The sequence below is a fragment of the Scardinius erythrophthalmus genome, assembly GCF_964197995.2.
Source record: "Scardinius erythrophthalmus genome assembly, chromosome: 5".
Taxonomy (NCBI): Eukaryota; Metazoa; Chordata; class Actinopteri; order Cypriniformes; family Leuciscidae; genus Scardinius; species Scardinius erythrophthalmus.
Window position 1 is genome coordinate 31,100,819 of NC_138225.1, and position 16,474 is coordinate 31,117,292.

At 42.8% G+C, this 16,474-nt stretch overlaps 1 protein-coding gene across 1 annotated transcript in view; it reads right to left on the reverse strand.

Moving 5' to 3' along the window:
* Window positions 1-545: 545 nt before the first annotated feature.
* The window catches only part of npffr2a (neuropeptide FF receptor 2a), a gene marked incomplete at both ends in the record, with an annotated part of 50,315 nt that continues 34,386 nt past the window's right edge, over window positions 546-16,474 (reverse strand). Inside the window, one exon of the mRNA XM_081365106.1 lies at window positions 546-1,386. Within this exon, the coding sequence (XP_081221232.1) occupies window positions 546-1,386 (841 nt within the window). The remainder of the gene's footprint in view (window positions 1,387-16,474) is intronic.

The following is a 16,474-nucleotide window of genomic DNA, read 5'->3' on the forward strand; positions in this document are numbered from 1 at the left end:
TTTATTTCAGCATTTAGAGGGATTTGTCACAAATGAGGTATGTTTAATTTTAGTATTATGATGTGCCTGTGCTGTGCCTAAAATCCCAGAAACAATTAATAATTCTGGATTATGGCAGTTCTGATACTTTCAGATTGCATATAAAATTAAATAAATAAATAAATAAAATAATGTGCTGTAAAATCCCAGATGTTTACAATAGTATACAGTAGTGAATAAACAAAATGATTCTGTTTATACATAATTTTACAATAATCTTAGTTTTTTTTAACTGAATTTATCTTTACAAATTGCAGTTTACAAGACTACAGTTGATAAACTCCCAGATGTGCCAGAAAGTACATTCATGTTAACAGCAAATGACTGTTCAAAACAAATGTGAGTAAAATCCATTTTATACACAATTATATAATCTTAACAATATGTAATTTCAATTTTTTTTTTATGAAATAATAGTCATTAGATGAAATGAGCCTGTTATGTATCCTATATCATTGTCATGATATAAAACCGTCTGCCCATTATTATTCACTTCTATGAAGCCCTTAAAGAGAAGCTCCTTCCATGCTGCATTCAGATACTTTCTCTAAATCTTCCATCACTAAGTCTTGCTCGTTGACGTGGTTCATCCTCCTCGAGCTGTGGTTCTCCAGGCTATTAAGAGAGATGGGCTCTGTGGAGGGTTGCAGGTTTACCGGCTGCACAGAATTCCCCTGCACCCTGTGAGAATAGGTCCGATGTTGACCACCGACAGGACACAAGCCGAACTTAAAGATGGCCTGAAATCCACGGCGAAAGTTCTCGTTGAAGAACCCGTAAATTATCGGGTTGACACTGCTGTTGAAAAAGGCTAGCCAGTGGGCAAAGGGGTAGATGTAGATGTTAATAAGCCTGTACTGATGTTCAGTAAGTTTAACATAGTCTGTTAGCATCATCAGCGTCCACAGAGGCAACCAGGATAAGATGAAGAGCAAGGCCACGATGAGGAGCATTTTGATCACTCTTTGTTTTTTCTTCGACACAGAGTGACGGTTATCGTGGCCAGGTTTGGCCCCCGCTGGCATAGCCGTTTTAAACAGAGTGATCCCAATATTTGCGTACATGATCACTATGAGGGACAGAGGAACTAGGTAAATGTTGGCAAACAGGACAGTTGTGTAGATCTTCCTCATCTCCTGGTTGGGCCAGTTTTCCCTGCACCAGTAGAAAGGGCTTGTTCGGTTGCCATCTCCCAGGAACACGCGGATGGTTTGTTCTTTAGTCACTTGAAGCATGATGCCAGAGGGGCACATGATGGACACTGCCAGGACCCAGATTATCACAATAGTGAGGGTGGCTGTTGATATTGTCAATTTCTGTTTGAAGGGATATACAATACATCTGAATCTGCAAAAGACAGCAACAGGCAACAGGTTAAACATTTAACAGCTCTATGAAGAAACAGTTCTGTTTTTATCATGGTCAGACTAATGACTGAGGCTATTTCAGAGTTTCTTCTTTCCAGTATTTTTGTAGATGAACAGGAAGACAGTTTTTCAAAAGATTTTTCGCTCTCATTTCATGTTCTCTCAACTCAATGTTTCTTGGTTAATAGTACTGTAGCGAACTGAGAAAATGATGGACTCACTTAACGGTTTTATTAACTTGAGCACTTGTGCGGCCAACTCCAAAATTTCCCCCAATTCCCGCCCACACATAACTGCACAGGAGAACACCCCACCACACAAACAGAACACATTACACATGAAAAGAACATACATGCACTTAGATCACACCTGAATAGAACATAAAACACTCTTTAGACTTGCTGAATAATTTTGAAATCTGAAAAAGGTTTCTATAGACCAGATTGTTTCACTATAGATGGTTAGTATGATAGAATGATTTATACTATCCCATTTATAGTTGTATCTGTCACACTAATGATGGAAGCCCATATCCACCATGGAATAAAAAATCTAAATGTTAAATGCAATGTATTATCTTGCAATTCGGTCTTTTTTCTCTAAAATTTGAGTTTCGGAATATTTTCCCCAAATCTCTGAAAATTGAGTGCAATCACAGAGCTGGTCACAATTAACATTTTATAAAGCTTATTTGCAATTTAAATCATATTATCATCCAATGTTACATCTAACATAAATCAATATTTACAAAGTCTGCTCTCCCACAGGTCCTGCATTGTCCTGCAAAATCACGTCTGCTGACCCGCAACAGAAGTGGTCAGCCTAATAGTGTTGAATAGTGTAAAAAAAATACACAAATGAAAAGTGCACTCGATTTCTCAGCACTCTTAATAGTCCTAAAGCACAATTGATTCTTAACCCCAAAAAAAAAAAAACGGTTTAAAACAAGGATACTAACTTGATGTTTTAGAGACGTTCTTCAGTGAAAACTACTCTTTAAAAAAAAACACTTAATTGGAAGAAACGAAACAAAACCAAATGAGAAGCTATGAGAAGGAAGAATATTAATGATATCTCTAAGTGGAAGAGTAACGACTATAGTGACTGTCACTGTAAAGTGTTATTATCTGCAGAATAGACAACAAATGAAGACTTCAGATGCAAAAGCCTCTAAGTCTGTCTAACGTTTTTCTTTAATATTAACATTTTTATCAGGCTCCTATGTATAGGTTTCTACCTAAGTACCGACATTAAAAGTATTTGATAAATGTATCCTACATGCGGAGAGCATTCACTCAATATTATTATCTCATTTTTGAAATAGGTGGCAGAAGCTTTTGCATCGGAGGTGTGACGAATCAGACATGCGAGGCAGATCCATTTGCAACAATTTAATAAGCAGTCTCAAGCAAACATAAAGTGTTTCAGTAGAAGGATAACAAAAGGCAGATATGCTTGAAAAGGTTCAGGCGGGAGCCCAGGGCAGTGGCTAAACTCAAGGTCAGAAACAGGCTCGGGTTGGGGCAGGTAGCAGACAACAGGAAAACCATAGACAGGCAAGGTTCAGGGCTGGCGGCGAGAATCAGAGTCCAGGTACAGGCGGCGGTCACTGGGCAGGCTGCAGACAGTCAGAGAGGTTAGAAACAGGCAAGGTACAGTAACACGAACAATCAGGAAAAACCAGAGAGCGCTCGGACATGAAACACGGGGTGAGTCAATACTTCGCACAGGACGCTGAGTTAACAAGGCAGATATAGCTTAGGGACCAGAGTTCATACGGAACAGGTGTAATGCAATCAGAGCGTAACGATCCATACTAAGCTGAAGTATGAGACACTTAGTATTCAGTATTCCTGAGAGTGCAGGGGATCACCAGGGCTAGACGCCGTAACAGAGCCCCCCCCCCCCCCAGTTTCTTGCAGGGTAGTCTGAGGCATAGATCTCGCGTGGATAGCCATACCCATTGGCCGGGTTGGTACTCTGGACCTGGCCTGCGACGACGGTCAGCCTGTTCCTTGCCACGCCTTACAGCACGCTGGAGATGAGTATGGGCCAGGTTCCAGGTCTCCTCACTGCGCCTGAGCCAATCATCCACAGCAGGGACACTGGTGGGCTCACCAGACCAGGGGAACAGAGGCGGCTGAAATCCAAGGACACATTGAAAAGGAGTCATCCCTGTAGAGTGCTTGAGTATGCAATTTTGTGCATATTCGGTCCACATGAGATATCGGTACCAATACTCCTGATGACTGTGGCAGTAGGAACGAAGGAAGCGGGAAATCTCCTGGTTGAGACGTTCAACTTGCCCGTTGGCCTGGGGATGATACCCTAAAGTGAGACTCACATTGATCTGAAGTTTCTCAAAGAAGGCAGTCCAGACGTGAGAAGTAAATTGAGGACCTCTGTCGGACACAATATCCTCTGGTAATCCATAAAACCGGAATACTAAGTTATATAGATGTTCAGCTGTCTGAAGAGCTGTGGGCAGCTTGGTGAGTGGAATGAGCCGGCATGCTTTAGAGAAGCGGTCAATGACAGTGAGAATGGTGGTGTAACCCTCTGAGGGGAGGCAGATCCGTGCTAAAATCAATAGCGATATGAGACCAAGGCCGTTGAGGAATAGGCAGAGGTTGAAGAAGACCAGCTGGTAGTAGATAGATTTCTGGGTGTTACAGGTCCGGCAGCGCTGAATGAATTCGCTTGTGTCTCGGGAGAGCGTGGACCACCAGTAATGGTTTTGAAGGAGCTGAATGGTGTTACGTGCCTCCCAGTCTAGGGGGTCAGGGAGGCAGTAACAAGGAAATAACTAAAGAGTAGGCAACCAAGAACTCTCATCTCCTGTCCCACCTCTCTACAAAGAAAAATCACACTGTTTTTGTAACACTCAAGAATGACTTTATTTGGTACAAAAAAAGGGAAAGCATCAATAGGCTTCAGGAGGGGACAAGGCCAAAACAACAAACACAAAGTTCTAACCTTTTAGGGGGTATACTTTCTAAACCTTTCAAAGCAAGATTCAAAACAAATGACAAAATTCTTACCTTACTCCCTCTCTAACCAAACACAGGAGAAAACATGGACGTGAACAAAAATGGCATCCACCTCCCTACGGCTTCCCAAATTAACTAAACCAAAATTTAATAATCAAAGTCAAAATTGTTAATGTTTTAAACAAGGCTCTTACAGTAATCAAATGAAATTAAGAAAACTTAGCTCAACTGCAGTCCAAGTCTGCTTAGGTCAACAACAACAAGCAACCAACAAGTTACAATCGACAATGAGAACTTTAGCACACATGCTACAACTGTGAGGCAGGAGAAGACAGTCTTGGCAGCCTGGAGTCAAAAAGGAGCTCAGCAAACTGGGTTTTCCTCTCCAGCTTTATCCCCAAGCCTTCTCAATCAAGAGCCAATCATTGACAACCAGGAGATGATGGTAATTGGTGTCAGCTGGTCTTCATTTGCACTCAGGAGGGGGAAAGAGAGAGAGCACAACAACAACAAAAAAAAACACCAAAACACTGTACACACAACAATTACGCCCTGGGACGTAACACCCCCATCACCAAATTTACAACCAATGGCTTGTAAATACTTTACATGTACAGTTTCTTTCACAGGTACCGTAACACGTTAATCTCCGTCACAGGCTCTGGAGAGTGCATCTGCCAGCAGGTTCTCTGAGCCTTTTTTGTATTGAATGTCCAAGTTAAACTCTTGCAGGTAGAGTGACCAGCGAATCAAACGCTGATTCTGGTTGCACATGCGAGAAAGAAAAGTGAGAGGGTTATGGTCAGTATAGACAACCAGAGGAATGCAGCTACCTCCCACATACACTTCAAAATGTTTAAGTGCCATCACTAGCGCCAGAGCTTCCTTCTCGATGGTACTGTAGTTGCGTTGACATTTGGAGAACTTCTTAGAGAAGTAACAGACGGGATGCTCGACCCCAGCACCGTCTTCCTGCAGCAGGACTGCGCCCGCTCCCACAGCACTTGCATCTACTTGTAGTTTAAATGGAAGAGAAAAGTTTGGAGCTGATAGGACCGGGGCATTGCAGAGAAGGTCTTTGGCAGCAACAAAAGCACATTCACACTGAGGAGTCCAAACAAATTTCTTCACAGTACTAAGCAGGTCAGTAAGGGGAGACACTAACGTTGCAAAGTTTTTACAAAAACCTCTATAGTACCCGGCCATACCTAAAAACCGGCGTAACTGACGCTTGGTACTAGGGGTAGGAAACTCAACAATGGCAGTTACTTTAGCTGTAACAGGTTTTACGTAACCCTGACCCACTTTTTTCCCAAGGTAAGTTACCACCCCTTTAGCAAATTCACACTTGGACAGATTCAGGGTTAGCTGAGCATCACTTAATCTGTTAAACAGACTTTCCAAACTACAGAGGTGGTCTTTCCATTCACTTGAAAAGACTACAATGTCATCCAGGTAAGCTTCACAATTAGGCAAACCTGATAAAACTTTTTGCATTAGATGTTGGAATGTTGCTGGAGCATTTCGCATCCCAAAGGCCATACAATTGTACTGCAGGAAGTTGTCCGGGGTAACAAATGCAGAGATCTCACGTGCACGTGCTGTTAACGGAACCTGCCAATAGCCCTTTAGCAGATCTAACTTGGAGACAAACTTTGAAGCACCAACTCTATCCACGCAATCTTCCATTCGTGGTAGGGGAAAGGAATCAGGCTTGGTGACGCTATTTACCTTTCGGTAGTCTGTACAAAAGCGAAAGGAAGCATCCGACTTTGGTACTAACAGACAAGGAGAACTCCAGGGACTTTGACTAGGTTCCGCCAGTGAATTTTTAAGCAGGTAATCTACTTCGGCCTTCATGATCTCTCGCTTTGCAGGGTTCACTCTGTATGGATGCTGTTTGATGGGAACAGCGTTACCCACATCAATGTCATGAGACAACACGTGGGTTCTTCCAGGAACATCAGAGAACAGGACAGGATGTTTTTGTAACAACTTTACAACATCCACTCTGTGAAATTTAGGCAGATAGGACAAATGTGAATCTAGACTAGCCATTATAGCAGAATTGTTCAAACGCACTTCAGGAGTTTGCGTTTCAGCCAGGAACAACTCTTCGCAGGCAGGACTTACTGTACACTCTACTAAAACAGAGGGTTTAGACACTGATGCAGAAGGAAGAGATGGTTTAATTACTTCACGTGCAAAATAATGTTCAACATATTAACATGGCATACTCTCTTCTTTCGTCTGCGATCGGGGGTACTCACAACATAATCTGTGTCGCTAAGTTTCCGTTCAACGGCATATGGCCCAGAAAACTTGGCTTGAAAAGCTGAGCCAGGAACAGGAAGTAACACAAGTACAGACTCACCAGGCTGGAAATTGCGCTGTACTGCGTTTTTGTCAAAGCAAGATTTCATCTTAGACTGTGTCGTGGCTAAATGGGTCTTTGCCAGTTCACAAGCTTTGTGCAGACGGTCACGAAAAGAACTGACATAGTCTAGAACAGAGACTGATGCATCACTCTTACCTACTAACTGTTCTTTTAACAACTTTAAGGGGCCTCGAACAGTGTGAGCAAACACAAGCTCAGCAGGACTAAACCCTAGTGACTCTTGAACAGATTCCCTTGCAGCAAACATGAGGAGCGGTAAGCCATCTACCCAATCCTTTCCAGTTTCTACACAAAAGATACGGATCATAGACTTCAGGGTCTGGTGAAAGCGTTCTATCGCCCCCTGCGACTCGGGGTGATAAGCACTAGACATGTGATGCTTTATTCCCAACTCTTTCAACATCTGTCCAAAAACCTTTGAAGTGAAATTTGACCCCTAGTCAGTTTGAATTACTCTGGGCAAACCAAATGTGGTGCAAAACTTTACGACCTCCTTCAGCACCATCTGTGCTTTCAACGAACGCAACGGTACAGTTTCTGGGTAACGGGTTGCAGTACACATTATTGTTAAAATATACTGATGCCCATGTTTTGACTTCGGGAGAGGTCCTACACAGTCAATTAGCAGTTTTTCAAAGGGCCCTCCTATAACAGGTATTGGATTAAGAGGAGCTTTTGGGACAGTTTGGTTTGGTTTGCCTGCACGCTGGCAGACATCACATGACCGGCAGAAATTAGACACACTGGATTTTACCCCAGGCCAGTAGAAATGTTTAGTGATCCGCTGAAACGTTTTAGTGACACCGAGGTGTCCAGCGAGAACATTTTCATGTGCCAATTTTAACACTTGGGAACGGTAACTGGAAGGTAGAACGATCTGGAAAACTGTTTGCCAATCATACCTTTCTGAAGACTTTGGCTCCCACTTACGCATTAAAACCCCATCATCCCAAAAGTATCCTACCTGCGCTATCAAGAGATCGCAATTGTCAACTGCAGCACTAATGCACCTTGCGAGAGTAGGGTATTTCTGCGCAACAACCAGATGTTCCTTACCGAACACAGGAGGAGGATCAGTGATGGGCTGGGACTCATGACTAGGCACCATTTCAGTCTCGACTGACAACTCGCATTCTACTGGATTAGGCTGCACAGCTAGGAAAGAGTCTGAAAGACCGACAACATCTTGAAACTTTCGTGACTGGGACCTAGTAACAGCACACGCAGGAAAAGCCAGGGGAAATTTTCCAGAAAGATCAACTGAGCTGCACACAACTGGCTCACTGACAACAATTGGATTGGGAAAGACATTACCACCTGCAAGATCATTTCCCAATATAAGACTGACGTTGTCTACTGGCAATTTTTTACATACACCCAACTGAACCAAGCCCGAAACAAGGTCAGACTTTAAGTTAACAGTGTGTAATGGAATACTAACACAGCCCATTTCGATGCCACGAACAAGGACATTTTCACCAGTGTATGAAGCATCAGAGAGAGGCAAAACACCATCCAGAATGAAGGACTGAGCTGACCCAGTATCTCTCAAAATCCGCACGCACTCAACTACAGAACTGTCAGCCAAAGACACATAACCAGTCAGAAGAAATGGTGAATAGGACGCGGTGTCAGTGGCAAATAAGTCGGGAACAGATTGTACGAGTGCAACATTTTTAGGTCTTGCATTTGCAGTCTTCTGTTTCCAAGCCCGACAGTCAGAGATTATATGGCCAGGATCAAGACAGTAAAAGCAGACTCTCTTTCTTTCCACATCTTTAGAGACAGTTTTACCCCCACTAAGCTTACTGACATTACCACGGGCTGTGTCCCGAACCACAGACTCTGTAGCCAAGGAAGTTTTTGGTTGACGACCAATGGAAAAGACGGTTCGGTGGGTGATCGCAAACTCATCTGCAAATACCGCGGCATCTGAAAGCTTTGATACTTTTTGTTCATTCAAATGAACTACAACACCTTCCGGTACACAAGTCTTGAAGTCTTCCAGTAAGACTAACTCTTGCAACTCTTCATAAGTTGAAGTCTTACTGGCAAGACACCACTTTTCAAAAAGTGATTTCTTTTCTCTAGCGAATTCGACATAAGTTTGTTTGGCTTGCTTTGAACATGCTCTAAATTTTTGCCGATACGCCTCCGGCACTAACTCGTATGCCCTTAAGACTGCGGTTTTCACAGTGTCATAGTCCAATGACTCCTCAATTGGCAAAGCCGCACACACCTCCTGTGCTTTGCCAACCAGGTTACACTGAAGCAGTAAAGCCCACATGTCCTTCGGCCACTTCAATTTAAAGGCGACATGTTCAAAAGCGACGAAATAAGAGTCTACTTCTGCTTCACGAAAAGGAGGTACCAACTTGATGTACTTACCCATTTCAAAGTCAGATTTAGACTCAACAAGATCAGTAGGGGAAGGCGGAATAGGAACTTGTCGATCACGAAAGGTTTGCGCCTCAAGATCAAGCTTACGCAGCTGAATGTCGCGGTCAGCTTTAATTTCAAGAGCTCTCAGACGAAGCAGTTGTGTCTCATGCTTCTGCTTTCTTAATGCCAGATCAAGCTCTTTTAATTTAAGCACCACTTGAGGATCTTGATAAGATTCTTTTTTAACACTACTTCCTGAACTGGAATCACTGGACGCAACTTCTGTGTTGATTTCAGTGTCGACCACATGCTCTACTACCAGTTCTGGAAAAATACCTACCTCTGCCAATTTCTTGTACAATTCATCTTTTATCACCTGTTTCTGTGCTGTCCTAGCAACCGTTACATTATAAAAGTCAGCAATTACAAGCAGGTCTTTCTTTCTACAATGATTGAATTCCTCTAACGTAGGAGACAGCGTAAATTTGATCAAATCGAAATCCATATTTATCAACAATATGCGACTTCCTCACCCACCAAAGTTTAAAGCAGCCAAACAAAAATATGCTTTTACAACAACACAATTCCGAATTGGTGGAAAAATGGACGAGCCCCCAATTGTTACGTGCCTCCCAGTCTAGGGGGTCAGGGAGGCAGTAACAAGGAAATAACTAAAGAGTAGGCAACCAAGAACTCTCATCTCCTGTCCCACCTCTCTACAAAGAAAAATCACACTGTTTTTGTAACACTCAAGAATGACTTTATTTGGTACAAAAAAAAGGGAAAGCATCAATAGGCTTCAGGAGGGGACAAGGCCAAAACAACAAACACAAAGTTCTAACCTTTTAGGGGGTATACTTTCTAAACCTTTCAAAGCAAGATTCAAAACAAATGACAAAATTCTTACCTTACTCCCTCTCTAACCAAACACAGGAGAAAACATGGACGTGAACAAAAATGGCATCCACCTCCCTACGGCTTCCCAAATTAACTAAACCAAAATTTAATAATCAAAGTCAAAATTGTTAATGTTTTAAACAAGGCTCTTACAGTAATCAAATGAAATTAAGAAAACTTAGCTCAACTGCAGTCCAAGTCTGCTTAGGTCAACAACAACAAGCAACCAACAAGTTACAATCGACAATGAGAACTTTAGCACACATGCTACAACTGTGAGGCAGGAGAAGACAGTCTTGGCAGCCTGGAGTCAAAAAGGAGCTCAGCAAACTGGGTTTTCCTCTCCAGCTTTATCCCCAAGCCTTCTCAATCAAGAACCAATCACTGACAACCAGGAGATGATGGTAATTGGTGTCAGCTGGTCTTCATTTGCACTCAGGAGGGGGAAAGAGAGAGAGCACAACAACAAAAAAAAAAAAACCACCAAAACACTGTACACACAACAATTACGCCCTGGGACGTAACAATGGTGGCAGTGATTCCGGGATGCCCGGAGCTGGGAAGGGCATGCACATGGTTGATCACCTTGTCACGAAATGTTTCTGGCACAAAGATTTTCCCAGGAGGACAGTCAGGAGGTATCTCAATGTCAGCATTGGCTTGAATAAAGTTTGGCTTCAATATCCCAACAGCTGCTTCGGAGTCAAATTGCCGAGACAACGAGTCAGCCTTGGTATTCTTTGAGCCGGGACGGTAAGTAACCGTGAAGTGGAACCGGGAAAAGAATAGTGACCATCTGGCTTGACGTGCGTTCAGTCTCTTGGCCGTGCGTAGGTACTCCAGGTTCTTGTGGTCTGTGTAGACTGTGAACGGGTGAGTAGCTCCCTCGTGCCAGTGACGCCACTCCTCGAATGCTGATTTCATGGCTAATAGTTCACGGTCTCTGACATCATAATTTCTCTCCGCTGAGTTCAACTTCCTGGAGTAGAAGGCGCAGGGATACAGCTTGGGAGGATCGCCCTGACGTTGAGAGAGAACCGCTCCTAGTCCGGTGTTCGAGGCATCCACCTCTACCACGAAGGGCAACTCAGGGTTAGGATGATGCAAGATGGGAGCAGAAGTGAAACTGACTTTGAGCTGCTTGAAAGCCCGGGAAGCGTCCTTGTTCCAAGGAAGTCGATTCGTGCCCTTCCGAACCAGAGCTGTCAAAGGGCCTGCCACGGAGCTGAATCCCCTGATGAAACGACGGTAGAAATTAGCGAAGCCCAGGAAAGGCTGCAATTCCTTCAAAGTGGAGCGTTGGCGCCAGTCTACCACTGCTTTAACCTTATTCTCATCCATAGCCACGCCCTCTGGACTGATGACGTATCCCAGGAAGGTTGTGGAAGTCTGATGGAAGTCACATTTCTCTATCTTGGTGTAGAGTTGGAACTGGATGAGTCTTTGAAGAACAGCTCGGACATGCTGGATGTGGGCTTCGAGGGTGTCTGAATAGATCAGAATATCGTCTATGTAGATGATTACACTTCGGTGGAGCAGATCACGGAAAACATCATTGACGAAGGATTGAAAGACAGCTGGACTGTTTGAAAGCCCGAATGGCATAACGAGATATTCATAGTGCCCAGTGCTTGTGGAGAATGCAGTCTTCCATTCGTCCCCCTCTCGGATTCGAACCAGGTTATAGGCAGAGCGTAGGTCCAGCTTGGTATAGTATTTGGCCGTGCGAAGGAGCTCTAGAGCTCTAGAGCGGCAGGTACCAGAGGCAGCGGGTAACGGAACTTAACAGTGCATTCATTTAGTGATCTGTAGTCGATACAAGGATGCAGTCCCCCGTCTTTCTTTTTAACGAAGAAGAAACCAGCCCACACTGGAGAAGTTGAATGACGAATGAATCCCTTTGCGAGCTCCTCTTCTATGTACTTTTGCATGGCTTCGGTCTCAGGTTGGGACAGTGGGAAGATGCAGCCTCTGGGTGGTGTGGTACCAGGTAAGAGATCAATGGCACAATCAGATTCACAATGAGGTGGTAATTGGGTAGCTTTGACTTTACTGAAGGCCTCGGCTAGATCGTGGTACACGGCTGGCAGACGGGATAGCATGGATTCATCTCGGGGCTCGGAGATACTTCGGACCGGCAAGGGTTTGACGGTAGACAGACACCTTGAAAAACAGCTCTCTCCCCAGCTGACTATCTGTCCAGTCATCCACTGCAAATGAGGGTTGTGGTTCCTTAGCCAGGGTAAGCCCAGAATTACCGGAGTGTTAGGAGCTTGGAGAACATAGAAATGGATTTTCTCATGATAAAGCAGACCAGTACGCATGTGAAGTTCTTGTGTCATGTGTGTGATGCGTCCTGTGCTGAGTGGGCGTCCGTCGATAGCTTCAACTGAAAGCGGAGATGTGCAGGGAATTAGAGCTATCTCATGGACCTGGGCAAAATCTTTAGACATAAAAGCACTCGTTGAGCGGTGGCTGGAGCGACGTGAGCTCATCAAGTTGTCAATCTGGATGGTGAGGTGAACGAACTGATCAAAGCCCTTTCCCTCGTCACGACAGGCCAGCTCGGCTTGTAATTCGTGGCTGAGACCCCTCCGAAAAACCACTTTGAGAGCCTTCTCCGTCCAGTTGGTTTGAGCCGCCAGAGTTCGGAATGTGAGCGCGTACTCCGAGGCGGGTGACTTTCCCTGTTTGAGCTCCAAGAGAAAATCCTCAGCTCCTTTCCCCTCCTTGGTATGTTCAAAGACGGCTTGGAAACGTTCCAGAAATTCTCCGTAAGATGAGAAGGTGGACCCATCCGATCTCCAGACCGCGGTGATCCACTCCAACGCGCGTCCGGTGAGTAATGAGCATACAAAGGCGATTTTGCTTGCATCTGTGGCGTGTTGAGAGGTCTGCTGGGCGAGATACAGAGAACATTGTAATATAAAGGCCTTGCATTTACCTGGGTCTCCCTCGTATTTCTCGGGAAGCGCGAGGCGTGGGCTTGTGCTCGCAGCATTAAGTGGGTCTGGAGAAAGAGCAGGCGCGGCGGGCGTTGAAGCGGCCGTGGACTCCGCGGTAGACTTCTGCAGGGTTTGAACCACTGAAATCAGTTCCTCCATAAGAGTGGTCAAACGGGACAGCTGGTGGTGATGGGTGGCCAGCTGAGAGGCTTGGGCGGTGAAGGCGGCCGACAGAACAGACATTGTCGCTGGATCCTCGTTCGGCGAAGTATTCTGTGATGAATCAGACATGCGAAGCAGATCCATTTGCAACAATTTAATAAGCAGTCTCAAGCAAACATAAAGCGTTTCAGTAGAAGGATAACAAAAGGCAGATATGCTTGAAAAGGTCCAGGCAGGAGCCCAGGGCAGTGGCTAAACTCAAGATCAGAAACAGGCTCGGGTCGGGGCAGGCAGCAGACAACAGGAAAACTGTAGACAGGCAAAGTTCAGGGCTGGCGGCGAGAATCAGAGTCCAGGTACAGGCGGCGGTCACTGGGCAGGCTGCAGACAGTCAGAGAGGTTAGAAACAGGCAAGGTACAGTAACACAAACAATCAGGAAAAACCAGAGAGCGCTCTGACATGAAACACGGGGTGAGTCACCACTTACCATGAATTTATGTAGGCTACAGCATATAATACATCCTTCAACTGCACACCTAGGACATTTATGTAGCCTATATTTTCTATGCCATATACAATGTATTTCTGCAAGCTGTGTCCGAAACCACCCTGTTAGTTGGTGCACACTGTGCGATTAATAATAGTCATTTACGATCGTTGCTTTTCAGACTGTACGAACATGATCATTGCTGCAAGATCTCAGTTGTCATTAATGTCAGACTGTAGGACAGTTAAGACGCGTTAAAAACGGACGCACACAAGAAAACTTGTCCGGATTTTACATCATCAATCAATCAATGACATGTTCAGTGACAGTGAGCTGCATTACACGCGGAATTGAAATCTAACGTTAATTTTGGTCACGGCTTGTCTTGAAAAACAAAGACAATTTGATGGTTGTCATAGGAGTCAAAATCTTGAGGTCTGAGGTCAAATTTGATCACAACGGTCATTAATCGGCTGTCGGTGAACATTTCAAACTAACGATCAAAGACTTTAGATTTTAGGCAATGATCAGAGGATTCTTTTTTTTTTTTTCAAAATTTGTCTCAGATGGCCAAATCATGGCCAAAATCGCACAGTGTGCACCCGGCTTCAATTGACAATTTCATTCCCTATATATTGCATACTCATTTATAACCATAATGCACTCTGATTAATAGCGCACATGTATTCATATCAATACAGTGTTAAGGCCCGTTCACACCAAGGACGATAACTATAAAGATAACAATAAAGATATAATTCTAAAAATCGTTCTCCATATTAAATAATAACAGAGTTCACACCCCAACTACAGTATAACGATAAAGATATGAGGAACGATATCGTTGGGATCACTTTCAGAACGATTTTTTTCCAGCTGTCGAACGATAAAACACTGACAGCCAATCAGAATCCATTCTAATTTAAAGGTCTCGCGCATTTAAAATGGATCTGGATCATCTGGGCACGCGCGTGCTTAGAATAAAAAGTCCGTTATCGGTCGCTGGTGTGGACACATATATAGTTATCTTTATCGTTATCTTTATAGTTATCGTGCTTGGTGTGAACGGGCCTTTACCCATATTGCAAAAAGACTGAAATCTTTATTTTGTACTGGTTGATTAAAAAATTTAAAGATATATTACAAACCCAAAATGCAGATTGGTTTTGAATTAAATTTGAAAGTTTTGACTTTTTAACCTTCAAAGAAAATTTACAGTATTATTATAACAGCATAGGGGAGGGCGGGGCACAACACATTTTAGTTTTGGCTCAATTATTAAAAAAATAATTAAGTTAGATTTACTGTTATTTTTTACACAAGCAACATACACATCTCTGCTACAAATGAACACAAAGTTTTTTTACTAGGACCTACCATTTTCGTACAGTTGCACTGAAAGTGACAGAAGTGCAAATGTTACAACTTACCCAATATTAATTGTAACAGACAGAGGGGTTAGTTGTAACACTTGTGTGTAACAGACATAACTCAGTACTATTTTATCAGTATAGTTTGATATTATTTGTACATATGTATATAGATATCCATACATCCATCCCTTATCCAATCATCCTTCTTTTATGGATCAATATCATGAATAGAGATATAGGAAAGGGCTGCACATTTTTGCAACAAATAAATAAATAAATAAATCAAATCATCAATTATTGTAATTGCAATTGAATTATATTTGTGTGTGGCATCTGCATGTAAAATTATTATTATTAATAACAATAAAAACAAGCTCAAAATCACATTTTAAATGGTTTATTGGATGAAAACAGGCTATATTTTTAATTAATAAACAAAGATCAATGCATAGTAAACAAATGTGAAAAAAAAATCATACTTTGACATTTAAATTCCAACATTGTTTGTGAAAGTCCAACAAAGTTAAATGTGGCAAAATAAATTATAAATAAATACTCAAACGTGAAAAGCTGTGTGGCTCCGTGTTTTCATTTTATTATCGTTGTACACTTGGTGGCTTAGTTTTAACACTGTGCTACAACTAACCCCGCTGTGTAAAAAATATTTTAAGCCTAGCTACTGAGTTGCTGATATGTTTCAAAATGCTATGTTTTAGCCAAGAAGACAGAGATTAAGGTAATATAAAGTTAGATTTGGTGACATACACACCCAACTCAGAAACCAAAAAAAAAAACGTATGATGAAAAAATTTACTTGCATGGTGTCAAAACACTCTTTGTCCAGTATCTTCACGAAATCTTATCAAAACTTTCCACAAATCTGTGGGAGACCGTCTTCTGGCAACAATAGAAAAAAAGCGTAAACACAACCTCCTTGACCCTGACTAACTATGTAAAAGGTCTGTGTTAACCCCGCTTTAGGTTGTGCCCCGCACTCCCCTATTACAGGCACATTGGCCATGAAATCAATTTATTTTGAGGGGGTCCATGACTTATCCATACATCCTTCACATTTCATATGAATGGTCAGAATAAAAAACAAACTTGAAAACTGAGGTCAGACTAAAATGTTTGCCTAAATTAGTGTATAATTGATTTTATGCACTACATAGTAATGGATGAATCTAAAATAGTTAAGCTTTGTGGTGTACTATGAAGTATTTGTTATAATGCCTTATTGTCTATAAACAGATATCCACAATATATTGATAGCCAGAACAATCAATTACAAACTACAGACAGGATACTCACTATGCAGCTGTGAAAGAATCATACAGACAGGAAACAACAACACTGTAAAACATGACCTCAGATGACTACTTAACACATAATTAAATGTGATTCCATGTGTAAAAATGTAAGAGGAGATGAGG